At 39.1% G+C, this 21581-nt stretch overlaps 1 protein-coding gene across 1 annotated transcript in view; it reads left to right on the top strand.

The window, feature by feature from the left end:
* LOC136877322 (lactadherin) overlaps positions 1–19679 on the top strand; it is a 317071-nt gene extending 297392 nt beyond the window's left edge. The window contains exons 9-10 of the mRNA XM_067151268.2: positions 3127–3360; positions 13808–19679. Of these exons, the coding sequence (XP_067007369.2) occupies positions 3127–3360; positions 13808–14094 (521 nt within the window). The 3' untranslated portion in view covers positions 14095–19679. The remainder of the gene's footprint in view (positions 1–3126; positions 3361–13807) is intronic.
* Positions 19680–21581: the final 1902 nt, after the last annotated feature.

The following is a 21581-nucleotide window of genomic DNA, read 5'->3' as shown; positions in this document are numbered from 1 at the left end:
GTTTAAAAGAGGCTCTACAACAGTCACAATCATAGAAGAATACTTCACCAGTCAATTTAGAAGACAATAAAGATCTTTCCTTATATTAATACCTAGGTACTTACAACAATTCCCATAAGGAACTTTCACCCATCAATGTAGTAATTAAAACTGAGAGAACTTTTCCTCTTTGTGAAAACTAACAACCTTATGCCTTTTGAAGATCCTCACATACACATTCCGCTTGTTCATTAATGATTCCTGGAATGTCCTTCTTGGAAGCTGATTCTACCTTAAAGTACTCATACATACCCTTCCATTTTTCACTAAAATTTGTATGACTGCCAATTATGCTTGCCATCATGTTATCCTTAGCTGACTTCTTTGCTAGATTCAATTTCCTGGTAAGTTCCATCAATTTCTTCTTACTTCCACAGCCATTTCCAACTCTATTTCTTTCCAATCTGCACCTCCTTCTTAATGTCTTTATTTCTCTATTATAATAAGATGGGTCTTTACCATTCCTTACCACCTTTAAAGGTGTTTTCACATTCCTTAACAATTGCTTTAAACCCATGCCAGAGTCTGTTTACATTTTTATTTTGTTTTCCACCGATCATAGTTACTTTTTAAAACTCTCTCATGCCTACTTTATCAGCCATATAGTACTGCCTAATAGTCCTACTTTTAAGACCTTCCTTTCTATCACATTTATTTTTAACTAGGATAAAAACAGCTTCATGATCACTAATACTACCTATTACTTCAGTAGAGCTCATCTGGTTTTACCAGCATCACATCCAGAATAGTCTTCTCTCTAGATGGTTCCATCACTTTCTGAATTAGCTGTCCTTCCCATATTAACTTATTTGTCATTTGTTGGTCATGCTTCCTGTCGTTCACAGGCCCAAAAGTGAAATTACATCAGATGAATTCAATGAGTACTTTATTCAGTTTGTACATACCAATAATAATAGACACTATTTTTGTCACCAAAAAAGGGTGAGTTGATCCACCTCATCTCTAGCAGAATAGCGCCACTGTATACACTGCCGTGCCCGGCCTCTGCTGCTTGACATACAACACGGGCAGCCTTGCTGAGGCAGCACGTAAGGTGAACTGGCAGCAATAGTACCAGACTGAAAATTATTGTGTTGGAAGTTTTTTCTTACCTGCCTTCACAGGGTATGTTGAAAATGGTCACCATCTTTTTCCAGGCACAAGTTACAGTGGCACAGAAGGTTTTGAAAAACATTTTGAAGTTCATCTTAGGTTGTACTTCATACAATATTAGTGATCTCTTCCTTATGTGGGCTGTTCCTATCCACTATCTGTTTAAAGTTACGCCAAGGATAAAAGTCACAAACCACTAAGTTGGAGGAACGATGGAGCCAAGTCACGGTGAAGTACCTGTTCATCAAAAGTCTCATACACAGCTTGCAATGAGTATGCAGATATGTGAACTGTTGCACTGTCCTGTTGGAAGTATATGACAGATTATCCATTTTCCTCTAATTGCACACCATACACTGACGTTTTTTTTGTGCGAAGGAACGTCATAAACTGCGTGAGTGTTTTTACTGTCTGAATACTGACTATTCTGGCCATTCACATAACCACGCAGATGAAACCAACATTGATCACTCATAAAAAGCGCACATCTGGTCAGTAGTATGATTTAATTTGTGAACCGCAGATATTTTGTACTGGTGAAACTTGTAACGGACATGTTAATTTAACCCCACAGCTTGGCATTGAGACTGTCTGCCTTGTTGGTCAACCACTAGACACCAGGCCCAACTCACCAGTTCACAACAGTGTATAGCATCTAATATAAATAATAACCAACGAGCATAGCAGGAGGTGCATGATATATCATGCGATATAGAAGGCCTTAAGCTTTCATAGACAGAATCTATAGACCGACAGAGTCACCAGATCAATTCTTTTGGGCTTGGTTCCATCCTCACTCAGATATCTTGAAGCCATTCTGCAGTGAGAGCTGGTTTAAGGCATCACTTCTTCCTCTTGGAAACAGAGCCTGTTTCTTAAACAAGTGCATTACAGTAATTGCTCATGGCCAAGGACCCTTTGGATAACGACGATAAAATTTATGTACATTTTTTTAATACAACTTCTTTAAAAGATACATCTCAATGAGAAATATCTGCTGCTCTTTAGTTTATTGTATTATTGCTATCACATTTTGGACATAACCTCTAGATACCAGGCCCAGCCCAGCCTGGCATTGACCACCAGGTGGCAGTGGCTATGTCTGGAAGAACATGCATGGTGCTAGGTTCTGAACGTCCTGTAGTACAGTATCTCAGCTGACCATTCCTAGCAAAGAAAGCAGCTGAATGGTCATGCACAGCAAAATGTCAATCAATCAATCAATCAATCAATCAATCAATCAATCAATCAATCAATCAATCAATCAATCAATCAATCAATCAATCAATCAATCAATCAATCAATCAATCCTGATCTGCATTTAGGGCAGTCGCCCAGGTGGCAGATTCCCTATCTGTTGCTTTCCTAGCCTTTTCCTAAATGATTTCAAAGAAACTGGAAATTTATTGAACGTCTCCCTTGGTAAGTTATTCCAATCCCTAACTCCCCTTCCTATAAATGAATATTTGGCCCAGTTTGTCCTCTTGAATTCCAACTTTATCTTCATATTGTGATCTTTCCTACTTTTATAAACGCCATTCAAACTTATTCGTCTACTAATGTCATTCCACGCCAACTCTCCGCTGATAGCTCGGAACATACCACTTAGTCGAGCAGCTCTTCTTCTTTCTCTCAATTCTTCCCAACCCAAACATTGCAACATTTTTGTAACGCTACTCTTTTGTCGGAAATCACCCAGAACAAATCGAGCTGCTTTTCTTTGGATTTTTTCCAGTTCTAGTTGTGTGAGATAAGGTTTTTATCATCTCTCCGATCCTTGTTAACATTTACTCTGAAGATACTTTGCCCTCTGTGAAGATGTAACAGTACACAATGCCAAATGTAGCAGAATATATGTACTTTCTTTCATTACTTTTTTATATATACTTTTTTTTTTCACTTTTGATGTTCTTGCAGATTTCTTATTGTCATCATTAACAAAAAATTGTACTTAAAAGGCAATTGATATTACAGTGGCTAATTTGGCATATCGTAAGCCTACATGGGTGAACGACAGGCGTCACGGATGGAAGGACTGGCATTATGGTAATGCTGCTCTTGCTGTGGATGGCAGTTCTGATACAGTGCTGGCTCGCTGTGCCATCCTCGACAACTACTACGTGGACCAGCCAGTATGGATGGTAGACCTGGGCTGGAAGGAGGATGTCTCTGGGGTAATCCTCACAACATGGCAAGGTGCTGGACAAGGTACTTTTAAATAATTCTTTTTTATTTTTTATTATCTGCATGTATAATACTTCAGAAAACAATGAACACTGCAGGGTAAATAGCTCTGAAAGTACATGTATAAGTTAGTAACGCAGAGTTCTAATATGCTCAGGATAGTTAAATATCATGGGAGAAAGAACTCACCAGTTCACAACAGTGTATATCATCTGATATAAATACAGTAGAAGTCCATTATAGTGAGAATTCATAATGGCAAAAAATTTACCCACTATAGTGGGAAGGGGAACCTCTCACACATTAAAATTGGTATGAAACGACAGTCAGTTTGTACAAAACTTGCATTTTCACAGATTTCCATACAATGGCTTTCTCATTAGTTATTTGTCTAATTCCGAGAAAACGTGAACACGTATGTTCAATTTCATTCTGAAAAATTGGAGTAGTATCACTCCAGTGGCTTCTGTGGCAAATGTTTTTAGTTTCCTTATTTAAAGAGCATTATCTAACCTAACTTAACCTACATGTTTCAAGCGCCAATAGAGTAATGATAAACTTTTGCTATGAATTTACTTGGGAATAGCCTTTCCGAAATTTAAACAGACATGAGTAAATATAGTGAAACCTTTTTAGTGGTTTTCCTCATTAAGGCGACTTCTCACTTAGCACGTCACAAATTTGTAGTCATGATTCACATCATATTAAATCTACATAAAAATACCTCACTTATCACATCACAACTTCGTACTATTACCACCACTTAGTACGATCATATTTTTTCGAGCCCTGAAAATGTTCTTCGTCATCCCTTGCGAGAGGAACATGATTTCCAACTCAGATTAAAGCCCTCACAACTGGAGGCCAGTCGGAGAAGTTGCGTGAAAATGAAAAAGGGTCTTTAATTCACGAACTTTACACAATAAATTACATCTTCGGGAAGCAAATCAACAGGATGTTGACAGGCTTCTGGACCTTTCAATGGTGGCGCGTATGTTGAAACTCGCACCTTCAAGTTTCGACTAGAGTTGATTGGAGAAATGTTGTATTTAAGATGACGGTCAAAGTCCTCTCGCACATGGCCGAGTTTAACCTCCAAGTAATTCAGGGTCTAAGAGTGCGACCAGAAAACAATGTTTGATAACCCACTAGTCTGAAATATAAGGCTTTCAGCTTACATTTGTTTTACAAAGAGTGTGATCTGCAAATAATGCACTGTTAAATAAACATGCTGGGCCATGTTAGTGGTCACCTCAGTGAGCGGACCCAATTCATAATATGAAAAAACACCCCGAAAACATCACAGACCCACCTCCGGCTTGAACCTGACCTTGCACACATCCAAGATGAAATGCTTCGTTTGGCCTTCAGTGCACTCAACGATGTCCATCGTTGGAATAAAGACATAAACATGATTCGTCAGACCACATTACGTTCTGCCGGTCAGCTTCTGTCCATGTTTGATGATTTCTAGCCCATTAAAGACGCTCAGCTTTATGTTCTTGTGTGAGCAATGGCCTCTTGCGAGGTGACTAAATCCAAATGTTCATTGCATGTAGTTCCTGTCGCAATATTCTCTCACTAACAGGTTGGAATGGACCTGTTGGGTTTGGAAGTGATTTTGATTCACAAGCCATGAAATGCATCTCTGGTCCTTTTCAGTCAGGATAATTTTTTTAACCACAATTCTGAAGTCCTGTTTCGTGGCCATATGTAGTACACCACTGATTCTATACACGTTGAACAGTCTGCTGTGAAATATCAAAAACTCCATAAACTTCACGCACTGTAAGGCCATGGGCATGGCTAAACATGACTGCCCCTCTTTGTCACTCTGTCACATCCTTACATCTACTCATGTTGACGAACATTGTCTGCTTAAAACATCAAAATCTCACTGATCGCTACTGCCTTATTCTCATGTCTATGTGACAGAAATCCAAAGCATTGTGAGTCCAGCTCAGTTCTGCTACTACCCAAGCCAGGATAATCCAGCAGACCTTCTGTCATGAGGAATGTCTGCAAAGGAACTACAATCATTTTCACTTTGGTGGCAATGTGCCTCATGGCTAGCTCACTTTGGTGGCATGGTGCCCCATGGCTAACCAATCATCCTGAATCTTGGCCCTAAAATAGTGTGCCTAACACTTCCGGAGACTCGAAAGGTGCATCATCAAGTCCTTACTGTTGGTGCCTAGGAACCTCCTAGTGAAGCCTCAAAATTCAGCAGTTACTAGAAAATACTGCACATCATGGCTTGGATTTTATGCTTTCTGAACAACGTCAGACAGTCATAAAAACTTCACAGTAATTTCACTGCATGAGAATTAGAGGTTGCATGATTACACTGGATATATATAGTCCAAGGAGAGAGTTTTTCTGAAGAATACAATGCCCTGAAAAAGAAAGAGACTTATCTGGAAGTCCAAGATGACTCGATACAGCCCCTTCCTACAGGGTGGCCTTATTAGACTGGGAGACCTGCCAATGCAACAGAAACATCCTCTGTTACTCGACAGTGCACAACACTTCACTAAGTTGTTGATCCTCCAGACGCACACGTGGCTATACCATCTCAGAGTCAGAAAAATCCTCTCGGTACTACGTGAAGAATTTTGAATCCTCAAGGCATGCCAGGCTGTAAAAAAGGTCATCAGTGTGTGTCTAGCATACAAGATCACAAGAGGCCAGCAAGGAAATAACATCGAAGCTCCATTACCTGCAGACCGTGCCCAACATACTACGTCATTTACAATTACTGGTGTGGATTTTTCAGGACCACTACACATTAAGGTGGGGAGCCTTATACAGAAATCTTGTATTATGCTCTTCACATGTGCAACTGAAAGGGCCCTTCACCTGGAACTAGCTTTGGACATGACTACAGAGAAGTTTCTGATGGCTTTCAGGCGGTTTGTGATAAGAAGAGGGCTCCCACGCACTGTCTACTCGGACAATGCTAGAACATTCAGGCTGCACACAGAGAAATGCAACAGCTCAGCCAGGTCCTCACTGATCTGCAAATGACCAGTACTTCACACATAACGGAGTTGTGGAAATTTATAGCACCACGGGCGGCTTGGTGGGGAGGCTGGTGGGAACAGTTAAAATATGTCTAAGGAAGGTACTGGGGAAGATATTAGTGAGGAAGCACTCAGAACACCACTGGTGGAAGTACAAGCCGCCATTAACTCGAGACCAATAATTCAAGACGGATCTGAGACAATGACTCCAAATCATTTCCAGAACTGTACACGACTAACTGTCCTGCCCACCAGCTCTGAACCCATGACCCAAATAGACCTGAGGAAGGAGGTCAGTCTCAGGGAGAATATGCAAGAGGACTTCCTAAAGAGATGGAGGAATGAATATCTTCTTGACCTCAGAAGCTCCCACGAAGTTCGACTTCCAAATGGACAAAAGAAGGAGTGTCGAGTAAGAGACATCATGCTGCTTTAGGATGTCCTAGGACCTAGACATCTGTGGAAGAAGGTGCGAATCTCAGAAAGGAGACTAGGCAGGGACAATAAGGTATGAGCACTCATGGCCAACAGGATGAAGATTTGTCAGCCTGTACAGCTGGTCTTCTCTCTGGAGATCGACCAGGGTGGAGGATATGGAGAAGTGAGAAGATAAGCCTCCACAATTCCTTTCTCTATGTATTTTCTTTCTATGTTTTATTTTCTCTTCGTAACATACTATATATTGTTGATAGTTGATGGTCGGAATAAAATATGGATGCGCTGTAAGATGTATTATTATAATTACATGATTCTTAATATAACTTCATGAAACCCAATACCAACAATCCAACTTCCTCTATCTCTTGTTGTCCGATTTGTTGGCTGAATGGTCAGCGTACTGGCCTTTGGTTCAGAGGGTCCCAGTTCGATTCCCGGCCAGGTCGGGGATTTTAACCTTAATTGGTTAATTCCAATGGCATGGGGGCTGGGTGTATGTGCTGTCTTCATTATAATTTTATCCTCATCATGACGCGCAGGTCGCCTATGGATGTCAAATAGAAAGACCTGCACCTGGCGAGCCGAACCTGTCCTGGGATATCCCGGCACTTAAAGCCATATGACATTTCATTTATCTCTTGCTCTGTCTCTCTCCCCAAATGGCAACATCATTTGCAAATATAATGCATTCCTGTGTCAAAGAGCTCTGCTGGATTTCATTTGTCATGCTGATAACAAAGATTATAATGCTTCAGAAGATGGTTCTTCTCATTGATCAGAATCAGACATGCATTGTTCCTCTTCCTTCTCAGTCACTGTATATAAATAACAATGTTACTTCTTTTAATCTCAGCAGGCAGACAGACTGTGCTTGGCACTGCAACTCAGTCAATAAAGAGAAGAGTGAAACAATCAAGTGCTGAGCTCCAATTCAGATGAGATAATCCACACATACAAATGTTCTAATGGTTGAATATCATCCGTAATTACTTTATATGCATTTTCTTAATTTAGCCATCGGTTCCAAAAGAAATAATCACTATTAGTTACTCCACAGTTTAAAAGAAGACATCTGGACTCCTTCCACATATTGTCCCAACTTAAACATCACTTCCTTAAGTGTTCAATTCATTCCTCCCGACTTTTCAACTATTGAAGCTCCAGAATTCTATTCCATTATGACTAGCTTGTTCCTTGCAATAACTATTAAAAGGGTTTTTATTTTGAATTCTAATACAATGTTAGATTAATGGGATCACAAAGAGTACACTGTTGTCTTAATAATTATTCCATACATTTTAGTGCCATACATCTCCATACACACTTCACAAGAGCACTTGGCCGTCAGCCATGTTTAATCCCTCATGGTGAAAGTCTCAGTACCTAAACAAACCCCACAGCACTACAGTCCTAATAGACCTTGGACTATAATGTGACCACTGCTCATCCCAAAAGCCTGCACATTATGAGGTGATGAATGGTCATTGCAACAAATCCTCTCAGCCGTTATTCTTGGTTTTCCAGACCGGCGTCACAATCTCACCTCAGATATCTTCTCAATTATAATCATGTAGGCTGAGTGGACCTTGAAGCAACCCTCAGGCCCAGGTGAAAATTCCTGTTCTGGCTGGGAATCAAACCCAGGGCCTGAGGGTAAGAGGCAGACATGCTACCCCTAGACCACAGGGCCAGCAAAAGTGTACATAGTTGGGTTAATGACTGGCTGATTCGTTATGTTTACCACAAAGATTATCCTTATCAGCTATATCTGTAGATTTAGTAACAGTCACTGGTTGAAGTGTGATAAAAGAATGTAGTGGTTAATTATTAACAATATAATGGTATATTGAACTCTAACATTAATGGTAATACTGATGTTTACATGAAATAGAAGGTAGACCTTTATTTACTGTGCCAAAAGTCATAGTTTACAAGTATTCAATATCTTGGGAACAGATGAAATGCATCTAACGTTCTGAAAAGAAATACACCTAAAAAATGTTTTCAAGAATATAGAGAAGCTAATCTGTTTGATACCTAATTCCTTGAATAAATGAATCTTTATGGCCACAGTGGGTGGTTTGGATGTATTCTTTCCCCTGATGTTTAAAGCAAAGCGAAGGGAGAATGGACCATGACACCTCGGTTGCCAACCAACACTATACACATAGTAGTGCATGATCACAGTTTTGAAACTGATTTTTTATGAGCCTGAAAGGTATTTTCCTTATATTATGCTGACTACTAACAAGGAGTGGCCACAGGTACTGGGCCACCAATTTTGTTGAAACTTGTATATGTTGATCTATGTCAAAAATAGACATGTGTCCAAGAGTGGTCACTGGCCCTTATTTAACGAGAAAACGGTCCTTTAAAATTAACGGCCAGCATCCATGACTTCCACACGGGCATCTCAGGTTTGAGGAGTGCCTAATTCTCATCTTTACTTATTATTTCCTTCTCGCTCTTCTTTCTCTCCTTCTTTAATCGCCTTGAAAAAAACACTGTTATTCATTGATGAATACTAATGTTTCATATGTATGAAGTATAATAATGTATTCCACTAATCACAAAATGAAAATATGTCCTCATTCTAATAAATGTCTAATTCATAATGTATTTGATTGACGATTATACAACCTGTGTTTGAAAAGTTTGGTGAATGGTGTCATGAAATAAAGACAACGTAAGTTACACACAAAACTCCTTTACTGGCCTTCAAAGTAATCTCCGTTACCTACAACACACAATTTGACATCGACTGTAAAGCTGCTAGAAGCTGGCAGCAAATGCTTCTTTTGGAATCTCCCGGAGAACCCTTGTCACGCATTGTTGGATACTTGCTATACTGTCGAACCGGTGACCTTTCAGGGCTAATTTAAGACGGGGGAACAAAAAAATATGCCGGCCCCAAATCCGGAGAATACGGAGAGTGTGGAAGAACGGTCACCTGGCGTTCAGCGAGAAACTGGGTCACGCGGATCGTGGTGTGCGGATGGGCATTGTCGTAGAGGAGCTTCCACTGTCCACTCCAGTACAGTTAAAACTGAACCCATCTGATGTGTTGCAGTAGCCGTTTCAAAACTCCCTCGTAGAATTCCGCGTTGACAGGTGTACCCTGGGGTACAATTCATGATGAACGACACCATTGCTGTCGAAAAAGGCGATCAGCATTGTCTTAATCTTGGACTTTGTGCGCCAACTTTTATTGGGAGGCGGAGAAGACGCTGAACACAATGCCATTGACTTTCTCCTGGTCTCGAAATCATACTGGTAGTACCACGACTCGTCTCCTGTAATTATGGTTTTCAGCACTCTGGATTTTGGTCACAAACGGCAATGAAATCTCCCAACGTTTCCATCCGAGTTTGCTTCTGCTCATCTGTCAGGTTGTGCGGTGCAAACCAGGCACAAATTTTCCGCCCTTTCAAATGTTCGTGAACAATGGTCCTTACACTGTCCTTCCCCACACCCACTTCATTTGCTATCATTCGTAAGGACAGTCGCCGATCATTCGCAAGCATCTGTCACACTCGTTCGATATTGTCTGGAGATGTGCTTGTGGTTGGTAGACCCGAACATGCCTCGTCCTTAACACCTTCCTTTCCATCTCGAAAGCATTTACACCAGTCAAAAAATGCACTTTTTACTCACTGCTTGAGCATGGTACACTTGCACTAACATTGCGTGTGTTTCCATTGCCGTTTTGCCTAGGTGAAAACAAAACTTCATGTTAACGCGTTGCTCCATTTTGACTCCATTGTGCAATGACACGACTCCTCACACTGACTCCATCCAATGCGTTGCAGCGTTCAACTCTATTTAAATGTGTTGAGTTGACCGATAGGGGGCACTTGGTGTCATGTCTCGCAATGTGTATGCGCGGGCGCATTGTCCAAACTAGCACGGTGTACAAACTAGGCGACCATTCACTGAACTTTTCAGACACAGGTTGTATATAGGTATGCTATATCTTACAATGTTAACCCACACTGATGTATTCCACAATAAATAAAAGAGATTCCTGAAATCGCCAAGAAATGATATGAAAAACTTTTAAAATTAACTGTGTAAATCAAATTTTCTCAAAATAATTCATAGCACGAGTGCGTGGTTTTCCTTACTGACATTTTGTTGTAAAAAGTAAACTGTTTCTCTCTTATGCCATCTCTTATCAGAAATGCAGCAGAGGATACAGAACAGGGCCATCCAAACAGCGCTCCCTCAGCGCTAGTGCTCTGGCTGCGCTCTAAGCCAGTGCTCCGAGCGCTTTGTGGGAAGATAGTTTTGGAGCTTGGCTGGCTGAGTGAGCAGTCTGCCCGCCACACCGTAGTCTAGTACAATGCGCTTTGTTGACAGCATGTAACTAAATGTTTCGCAGTTGTCGTGACTGAACATCATACAAAAAAGAAAAAAATGAGTGGTGAAGCAGCAGCCATTAAAGCAGAATGGGAAATTTAATTTTTCTGTACAGCTTATAAAGTTTCTTTTTTTTGCTATTTGTTTTACGTCGCACCGGTCTTATGGCGACAATGGGACAGGAAAGGCCTAGAAATTGTAAGGAAGCGTCCATGGCCTTAGTTAAGGTACAGCCCCAGCATGTGCCTGGTGTGAAAATGGAAAACCACGGAAAACCATCTTCAGGGCTGCCGACAATGGGGTTCGAACACACTTAAGCGACTGCAGCTATCGAGCTCGGTCAGCTTATAAAGGACATGCCAAATTTTTAGTGTGCCACTGAGACTTAATGTGTTTAAAAGAAACACAATTTGGAATGGCACTACAGTGCCAACCACAGGGATGATTACGGTGATTTGACAGACGCCAGTCGCCAATCGAATTTGGAAGAATTGAAAGAAAATTTTAAGCAGCACTGTTTGTAAGTATTATTGTTTTAATTTTTAAATGTTTGTTTACAAACGGGAATGAAGAAATGATTGAATTATCTGAAGAACACTAAAATTGTGACTTGCCATATTTTTGTCTGACAGGAGATTAACGAGAGTGAGGTTGGTGGACCCATTTTACAAACAAGCTACAAATGTTCGCCGCAAATTACCAAAACCCTTTACGGAAGGGAATGTAATCAAGGAGAGCCTAATGGACGTGTCGGCATGTATTTGTCCTATGGAGCTAGTTGAGAAATTTGACAAAATCTCTCTTTCACCTCAAACTGTGGCTCGCAGAATAGACAATACTGTATGGCCGTTGATATGGAACAGCAATTAATGGAGAAGGCAGCAAATTTTGTATCCTTTTCCATCGCCCTCAACGAATCAACCGACATTGCGGACACAGCTCAGCTCCTTATTTTCATTAGAGGGTTGGATGACAATATTCGGGTCACCGAGGATTTCCTAAACTTAGTAGCTCTCAAAGACACTAGTTTCAATATTTTCCCAGCAGTGGAAGTGTTTTTGAGTCAATGGGATTAAAATGGGAGCGGTTGACAGATGTAATGACGGATGGAGCTCCTGCTTTACGTGGTCTACGCACGGCATTCCTCAGCTATGTACTCAGACTGTAAGCAATTTTAGTGGCAGTGCCAAACACGGTTTTTATATTGTGTTTGCGGAGGACCTTGGCAATTCGATCTGTGGTATTGTGAACATAAGGCAAGTAGGCAGTTCCCTTCACTTCTTTCTCCTGTGAGCTTTGCTTGGTTGTTTCTCTGGGATGTAGGGCTTTATGAATCTGCAAATCGCTGTAACCATTACCCTTGAATGCGACTTTGAGCGTGTCCATCTCCATCTGGATATATGATGAGTCACAAATTCATCTCGCCCTCTTGGCGAGTGTCGTGAGAATGCCTTGTTTTTGTGCTGGATGGTGGTGAGAATCTGCATAAAGATAGTGATTTGTGTGGGTAGGCTTACGATAGACAGTATGTCCTAAGGAGACGTCCGGTTTCTTTCTTACTAGAACATCCAGGAAAGGAAGGGATCTGTCCGACTCCATCTCCATTGTGAATTTTATTGACAGATGTTGCTGATTTAGGTGGTTTACAAATAGATGAAATTTCTCAGGACCTTCTGTCCAGACCACAAATGCATCATCAACATACCTCCACCATATCATAGGCTTAACAGGCACCAAAGCAACAGCCCCTTCCTCAAAATGCTCCATAAAGAAATTAACCACTACGGGCGAAAGTGGACTTCCCATAGCCCCTGCGCCCGTCTGTTCGTAAATATTCCCACCCCACAAGAAATAGCTGGATGTCATGCAGTGGTAAAATAGCTTAGTAATGTCTTCAAGGAACAGGTGTTCAATGAGAGACATGACAGAGTCAATCGGCACTTTAGTGAACAAGGACTCCACATCGAAACTCACCAAAAGTGCATTAGGTTGAAGGGTGACGGTTGACAGCTGGGAAAACTTGGGAGAAAGGAGACAAAATGCTCAACGAAGTGGTATGTTTTGAGCTGTCAGTAGAGATATGGCGTGGGAGGACATCAGTAGATGAATAAGTTTGAGTGGTGTCTTTAAAAGTAGGAAAGATCACAATATGAAGATAAAGTTGGAATTCAAGAGGACAAATTGAGGGAAATATTCGTTTATAGGAAGGGGAGTTAGGGATTGGAATAACTTACCAAAGGAGATGTTCAATAAATTTCCAATTTCTTTGCAATCATTATGAAAAGGCTAGGAAAGCAACAGATAGGGAATCTGCCACCTGGGTGACTGCTCTAAATGCAGATCAGAATTGATTGATTGAATGATTGAATGATTGATTGATTGATTGATTGATTGATTGATTGATTGATTGATTGATCCCACAGCTGTGGCTTCCCCTTATAAGCATGTATTGAAACAAAGAAACTACCTATGTTTAAAAGTTCTGGAATGGTATTCTTGCTATTAAAAATAGCAGGATGGTTTGAATGTATTTTTAAGAAGGAACAGGATGCCATCCTGCCCCACCTAAAGCAATGGTAACGTGATTCTATGAACAAGACATAAAATCTAGTTTCTTATTTTTCTGATATGTTTCTTTCTCACATTTTCAGACAAAGTAATGGTGTACCATGACTACTTGTACAACCTGGACCATCTAACTGTGTATGTGTCAAACAGACCTCGGTTAGAATCCTACCAGCTAACACTCAGTCCTGATGGCAATGTCACACGCTGTGCTGTCATCTCTCGAGCCAACAATGCCCTGTTTCGTGAACGTCTGCACTTTGACTGTGGCACCACTCTCCCTGGTCGTTTTGTTTACATCACAGCATCAGGTGTTCCCAACAGATGGACTCAGCTCTATACTGCAGTTTTCTGTGAAGTTGAAGTGTACTGAGAACTTCTGCTCATCAAGGTGTCCTTACAGAACTGCCATAACAGTTTTCCTCATTATGTACTCAAGACATTTAAAGCCAAGATGTATGTTTGAGGTGAATATATAAATATTATCACAAACTAAACTGATAAAACTTACTATACAAATTATGAAGCAGAAACTCTCTAATTTTAACATTTATAAGGATTTACACAAATCCTGCGGTAGCAAATAAGAGTACACAGAGTGCTCGTATGGATTTGGTGGGATAATGATTTCATAATGGTGGGTGTGGTTTGAGAGAGGCTGTTAATCTGCCAATCACCATTCTTAAAACCATATCCCAGAAAATCTATAAACAGAACATGACTCAGATCTAAACTAGTATATTCAACTTTATGTTCCTACTGTATATATAAATATAAAGAATGAACTTTGGCATGCTTAATACGGAAAGAATAGATGGGAAATGAAACAGTTTTATAAAAAGGAAATAATATACAAGGAGTTAATTTTGGCCTTCATCTGCAGTTAAGAGCAGCCTTAAAACCACACCAGTTACAGCCTCCATCAATAAACAAGTTCCTTTTTCAACTTCATTTGATAAGAAAATGCACACAATGTTATTTTTACTTCATAGTGTATATCAACCTATGTCAATATAGTTGTTGAAAGTGATATTATCTGCAATCAATCACAAATTCTTGACATCTCTTAATAAAATTTGCTTTCAGTTGACATAGATTTCTTCCAATATACAGTAGAGTCTCGTTAATCTGAACTAATTGGAACCGGAGCCTGTTCGGATTACGAAATTTTCGGATTAACCGGAAAATATATCCTAATAATAATGTTATTGCTTTTACGTCCTGCTAACTACTTTTATGGTTTCTGGAGATGCCTAGGTGCCGGGACTTTCTCCCACAGGAGTTCTTTTAAGTGCCAGTAAATCTACTTACACGAGGCTGACGTATTTAAGCATCTTCAGATACCACCGGACTGAGCCAGGATCGAACCTGCCAAGTTGGGGTCAGAAGGCCAGCGCCTCAACCGTCTGTGGAAATTAGTTTCTACAATACAGTACAGTACATACTGTAATTTGAAATGTCCATTCTTTAGCAGTTACATTAACAAAATACAAAATTACAGTAGGGTATTTAAGAACCCGTAGATGAGGAAATGACAGTGAAAATGACATTAGCGAGTGGATGGAAGCTAACTGTCATCAATTACAAACAGACCAAGGAATTGTAGCTATGGTGGAGAAAGAATCTGGAGTTGATGAGGAACAGAGTGACGACGAAGAAGACCACAATGAACAACTAGTATCACATTCAGATGCCGTGGCCGCCTTAGAACTTGCCGTACGCTACGTCGAGCAACACTCCGCTGCTATGCCCACTGATGTGTTTATGAGATGCTGGTTTAACACTGCATCTTTGAGTAGGTTCCAATCACTACGGCAAAAGAAACTAACAGACATTGTAAAGATAAATGGTGATTGATGGTTTATGATGTGTAATTATCTTTACATTAAGTTATTCTAGTAAAATATGACTAGTAAAATGCAAGGAAATCTTGATTCTATAATATGTTCTTTCATTTCAGTAAGGAGAATTTTTTTAAAAAAATTGAATACTTCAGTTTGGATTAACCAGACTTTCGGATTAACGGGACGCTAGTGTATGTTTTCTTCAAGTTCCTCTAGATTATGTGGATGAATTTCTCAGTTTCAGCTGCTACTTGTTGTCGGATTGAAGAATGTAGCTTTTCGACGTTTCTTGGCTTTAGGCAGCCAGAAACTGCATAGCACGTATTATTCAAAGCAGTATCCACTTTCTTACAATGGATGGAGTTGACCCACACAGGACAAGCATACTTGGCTGTAGAGAAAGTGCTAAGGCTATAGTTCATACAGTTGCTGAATGTGCTCTCCAGCTTGACTCTGTTAGTACCTATGCATAATAAACTATTTCTGGGTCTGACCTTTGTACTGACAGAATGACAATGTGCTTTAAAGATACCGGTAAGAGACCGATCAAGCTGAACTCCATGGTATTTGACAACAGGGATGACCTCAAGTTGCCGTTGCCCTCCTTCCCAATTGATGTTATGATTTGCTGCATGATTGTGTTGATGGAAAAGTGTAGCATGTATTTTCTTAGGTTTTGGCTTAGTGTAATTATCCCTCTAATACATGGACAATAATTCATTGAGGCAGTTTTTCAGGCTGGATTCTACTTCCCAAAATGATCTGGACTGAGCTTCAATACCAAGATATTCAGTCTAATAGGTTGACCTTTAGTGTAAATATTCAAGGGAATTGGTGCAAGGACACTACCCTGTGCGAGACAATTTTTTGAGTTCCTCCAGAGACTTTCTTTACCTTGAAGAGTCACTCTGAATCATCACCACCACCATTACCATCTTCTTCTTCATTATTTTTATTATTATTCTGTTCAGTAACAAGTGTTGAATAATTCTTGTAAGTTTGAAGTCTTCTCTCATTTTAAACAGTTTGTGCATGAAAGTCAGTGGTTGATCATATTGTAAGCAGCAGTCAGGTTGACAAAGTCAACACCAACTACAAGCCCCTTCTGAAATCCATCCTCAATATGCAGATCATCCTGATCTGAAACCTGCCTGTTGATTAATCAACTTACTGTCTACAAAAGTGTTCATTCTATTATGCTAGGCATTCAAACAGTTTAAAAAGGCAGCTCAGGAAAGAAAGAGGCCTGAAATTCTTGGCATCGCCTGGTGTCTTGCCTGGTTTCAAGAGTGCCACCACTTTTGCCTTAAACCAGTTTTGGGGATAATCTCAGACTGAATACACCAATTGAAGAAATTAGTGAGCCATTCTAAAGACACAGCACCAAAATTCTTGATTTGTTTTGGACTTCCTCAGGGTTAAACTGTATACGTAGGCAAGATACATGACTACTGGCTGGATGAGATGTGGAGTCTTTTTTACATGGATTTTTCAGGCTTTCCATTCACAATTAGCTGATGAGTCATTTGATTGGAGGCAACATTATAGTGGCCTGCATTATGTTGTTTAATGCCAGAGAAGCGGTGAAATTTCGTCCATGCTTCCTGGCTACTGTTTGACACATTGATGTCAGAGACAGTCTTCTGCAATTTTTTTTTCTTTTACCTATGAGCTTGCTGAGCTTGTTGGATATGTTATAACTCCTTCAGAGAAAGGATTTATGCTGTAGGTAGCATAGAGACCTTTCTTTGCTATTTGCTTTACGTCGCACTGACACAGATAGGTCTTATGGCGACGATGGGATAGGAAAGGAATAGGAATTGGAAGGAAGCGGCCGTGGCCCCGGCATTTGCCTGGTGTGAAAATGGGAAACCATGGAAAACCATCTTCAGGGCTGCCGACAGTGGGGCTCGAACTGACTAGCTCCCGATTACTAGAGATCTTTCAGTAGAATTTTTTTTTTCACCTTAGTTAGTCCTGGAACACATACTTTGTGTGCCCCTAGGAATTGTCTTTTTAGGAGATATCTCATATAGCAGTAAGTAGTAAAGTCTGTGTATCCTTCACAGTTGGTGGGGATAATTTCAGCAGCAGAGTCCAGCTGTAGTTTGAACTCTTACTGAAAATGAAAAGGGGTTGACTTGATGAGTACAGGGGATGAATGCCAGATGTAATTCTGTACCGTATGGGTTGATGTTGACTGTGTGGGGACACAGTTGCATGTAGTTTTGATACATTGAGTTCTAATATTTGTGCTGATAACTAGACAAGTGCCTGCTCGTTAATGATCAGGGCTGTTTGGAGTTGAATATGACATTTAGATGCATTTGCTTCTCCCCATCGCTCAACAGCTTCCCCATTTTAATCAATCTTATTATATCCCCAGCTTGTAAATTGCTTACAACAATCTTTGCACACTGGCTACAAAAGTTTGCACATTCTGTAAAGGAAAACTATCTTGAAGGTGGTTTGTAGAATGTTATAGTGACACCTTTGATTTCAACTTTTAGAATTTCAGTACCTTCCTTCCCACTGATGTTCATGGATTAAATATTTTATGATTCCCACAGATAAAAGTTGTACAGGCGTTGATGGAACATGAAAGCATAATCCTGTACAAATGGATGTATTATTAAAACTATCCCTTATTGATTCCAAAGAATCCCAAGCAGTATGTACTACAACAGAATCTTGTTGGATATTTGTAGGCTATATTTCCTTTCATTCAAACCATTCTTCAAAAACAGATGTAAGAATTTGTGTACATAATTCCTTGAAATTTATAGTATCTAACAAAAATAGTTTTTATTTTTTTCTGAGATGCATACTTAATTATGAATTTTCTGTGCTCCAATGCCTATTAATTTGTGACTTTAGATAATCATGTAAATAAATCCATAATTTGTCTGAAAAAATTAATTGCAGATTGATAATACCATTAACAGTGCTCTGCAAAAACTGATTAACAAAATTCACTATTGTATTCTCGCATGTTTAACTATGCAAGGTTTTAGTTTTACAGTTAAGTTGCTATAGAGGCTAAGAATTTTGAGATACTTTTTGTCTAAGGCAACACAGAGAGTTCTTTGGAAAACATTGTAATACTCTGTTAACATGCTAGTTTTCTTCTGCAATAATATAACACTATTGTTTAGGAATTGTACTGTTCAAAGATTTCCCATTATCCTAAATCTAATAATAGGTCTTCATGCTGTATTGCTATGTGGAACTGGTTCACCTGGGAGTTTCACTGAAAGTTGCTGAAATTCCTTCTTACATAAGCTTCTTACCACATATGTGAAAATGAAAATGATTTGTTCTATTACTAATGTGCCAACAGATTGTAACAACACAAAAATATCTTTATTGCAAACTGTGAACCTAGTTATAACAACACAAAGACAAAAGTTAGGCTGGTCTTGTAACAGCAAATTGTAACTGACTACCCAAGTGCAATCATCACCATAGGAACTGTCTATTATTGAGAGGGGTTATTAGGATAGCCTAGTCCCAGTGTGAACTGCATTCACCTGTGGATGAAGGCCATACAAAAGCAGTATTTTTTTATGAGGATATAAAATTAAATTTAAAGATTGAATAATCATATTGAAATATCAGAACATTGTCCAGAAGATTTCTTTTAATTCACAGAAACATATTTAAAAATTTCAACCACCCAAAAGCTGGTTCTATTCCCATGATTTTAATATTTAAAAATACTGCTTTTTTTTTTAACTCAACCATCGTAGGTCTAGTGAAGAGGGTTATGTGATATGTCTTGTTCAAGAATTTGCTCTTGAAACATCATTCTCATGGATAAATGAGAATAAGGAGATTCTTGCATATAATGAAAATGTAAATGAACATGACTGTCAAAAAGCTATTCATCAGTAGCATGTGTATATTAAGGGATGATAACCTATTTGTGAAGTTTATAAAGACAGAAATACAATGTTAAGTGCACAATTGTTGAGTTTACTCACAAACGGGTCCTTTTCTTCCAACATGTTTCACATGGTACAAAAATTGGCCACAAGGCTTTTAATTATGTTATATACATAGAGAAATTTTATCTGTATAATAAAGATTACCCTAAAAATAAATATTCAAATGTTACACAAACAAGTTTTTCTTAAATTTCTTGTAAGTGATGCAAATTTCTTCATATATTTTCATCAGTTATTGTGTTTTGATACAAAAATCTATGATGCTTTTTGTAGTTTCCACAGGAAAAAATATTCAACATTGCAGGTTGTGGAGTTGAGGAAGAGGTTCATAATGGAGGAATGAGAGAGAGAGAGAGAGAGAGAAAAAAAAATTATCACCTTGAAATTTTATTAAAATACTTTATAATAAACTTATTAGCAGAACTAATATTGGGTTAATAAAAAACCCAGAGATTAGTGCAATTATACGTACAAATACTTTCTAGGTTATAATTAAAGAAAATTGTGAGAATTACTAACCAGATATTTACACTGTGCACTAAAATTTTCTTGAGAGCTTATTACTAAGATGGACAAACATTTCTTAAAATTAATTTCTGCAACACAAATGGCATCTACATCTACCCCTCCATGCCATCAGATGTTTGTTTTCTGATAAAGATGCTGGGATACTGGAAGAAACATTCCTGAAAATTGTCCTATTATCCGCGCACTTTTTAGTGATAGATTTACACCCTAGTGCTGAAGTGGTCGACTTCGGTTATTTTCGAGATTCGTATTGGCAACCTTTGAAACACAAACTAAGAATCGCTTATCATCGCGACATCTGGCGTACACTTTAAGTACTCGTACTGTTGTTGTTTACACAGCAAAGCCAAACACGTTTCGCAACGGGAAATGTTATATAGTATTATATATTGTGTGTGTGACAGAGTTGTTTGCTTAAGATAATAATAGTTTATAAAATTCATATCGATCGATCATATTATCGATTCAATTCAGATTTCATTTCCATTCAGTTGGCAGTATTAACGGAACTCTTCTTCTTCTCCAATGAGTACAAAAATCTATCACTAAAAAGTGCGCAGATAATATATCGTTTTACTTGAATGGAATCTGCAGTCCTGCAGATCTTTCTCATGTCCTGAAAATATGGATGTTTCTATGGAACAAAACTAATTTGTGTGTGCAAGAAGTTAGATCATTCCCTACAAATGTTTGGAGACCCAGTCATTGACAAGTACCACACTATGGAGGCAGATGTTATCACAAAGAAGAAGAAGAAGAAGTGTGATGGACAGCTCGGGTTCCTTTCACTTGATAATGGACCTTAACAAAAAAAGAAATGTTCATGAGCTTCTATGCAGTTTTAAATTTCAATTCTATATTGACTACTTTAACAGCAGAGGTAACCCATACTCTTATTAGCAGTTTGTATCTTTGAGCACTGTCCACTATCATATCTCCCACCACACCCTGGCCATGTGAGCTATTGCTTTTTTTGTTGATTGAAGGGTCCTACGAGTTAGGTCATCAGCCCATGAGCTACTGTGAGACTTAGTTTTGTATCTTGTTTCCTGATTAATATGAAAGTTTCATCTCTCAATATTTGTGGGTTCAGTCATGACTGTGGAGATGGTACCAGTACATTAACTCAATATGGCAACATGATATCTGAGTGACGTTACAGCTTTATCGCTGGCTTCTCACAAAGAAAATTATGGTTCAAATCCTAGCCAATTGATATGGGGAGACTTATATGAGAAATCACATCCCTGCAGATTGGATTAAAACAAGAAGAAAAAACACAGAGGTCCTGCAGGCATGATCACAATATTGACAGTTACATGAAACTATTATATAAAGGCAAAACAATATAAAACTATATAAAGGTGTAATACTCGCCATGCAGATCTACTAGTTGGTGCATTTTTGATACCACCTAGGTTTAAGTTTAATAACTTTCGCATCTAATTTACCAATGATCTGCTTATACATAATCTGAAAGTACAACATAAAGAAGCAAGAAGTTCCACGAAGATCTGCATAGCCTACTTTCTATCTGTATA

The sequence above is a fragment of the Anabrus simplex genome, chromosome 1 (assembly GCF_040414725.1).
Source record: "Anabrus simplex isolate iqAnaSimp1 chromosome 1, ASM4041472v1, whole genome shotgun sequence".
Classification (NCBI taxonomy): domain Eukaryota; kingdom Metazoa; phylum Arthropoda; class Insecta; order Orthoptera; family Tettigoniidae; genus Anabrus; species Anabrus simplex.
The sequence above is the reverse complement of the archived record's forward strand: the minus strand, read 5'-3'. Positions and strand labels throughout refer to the sequence as shown.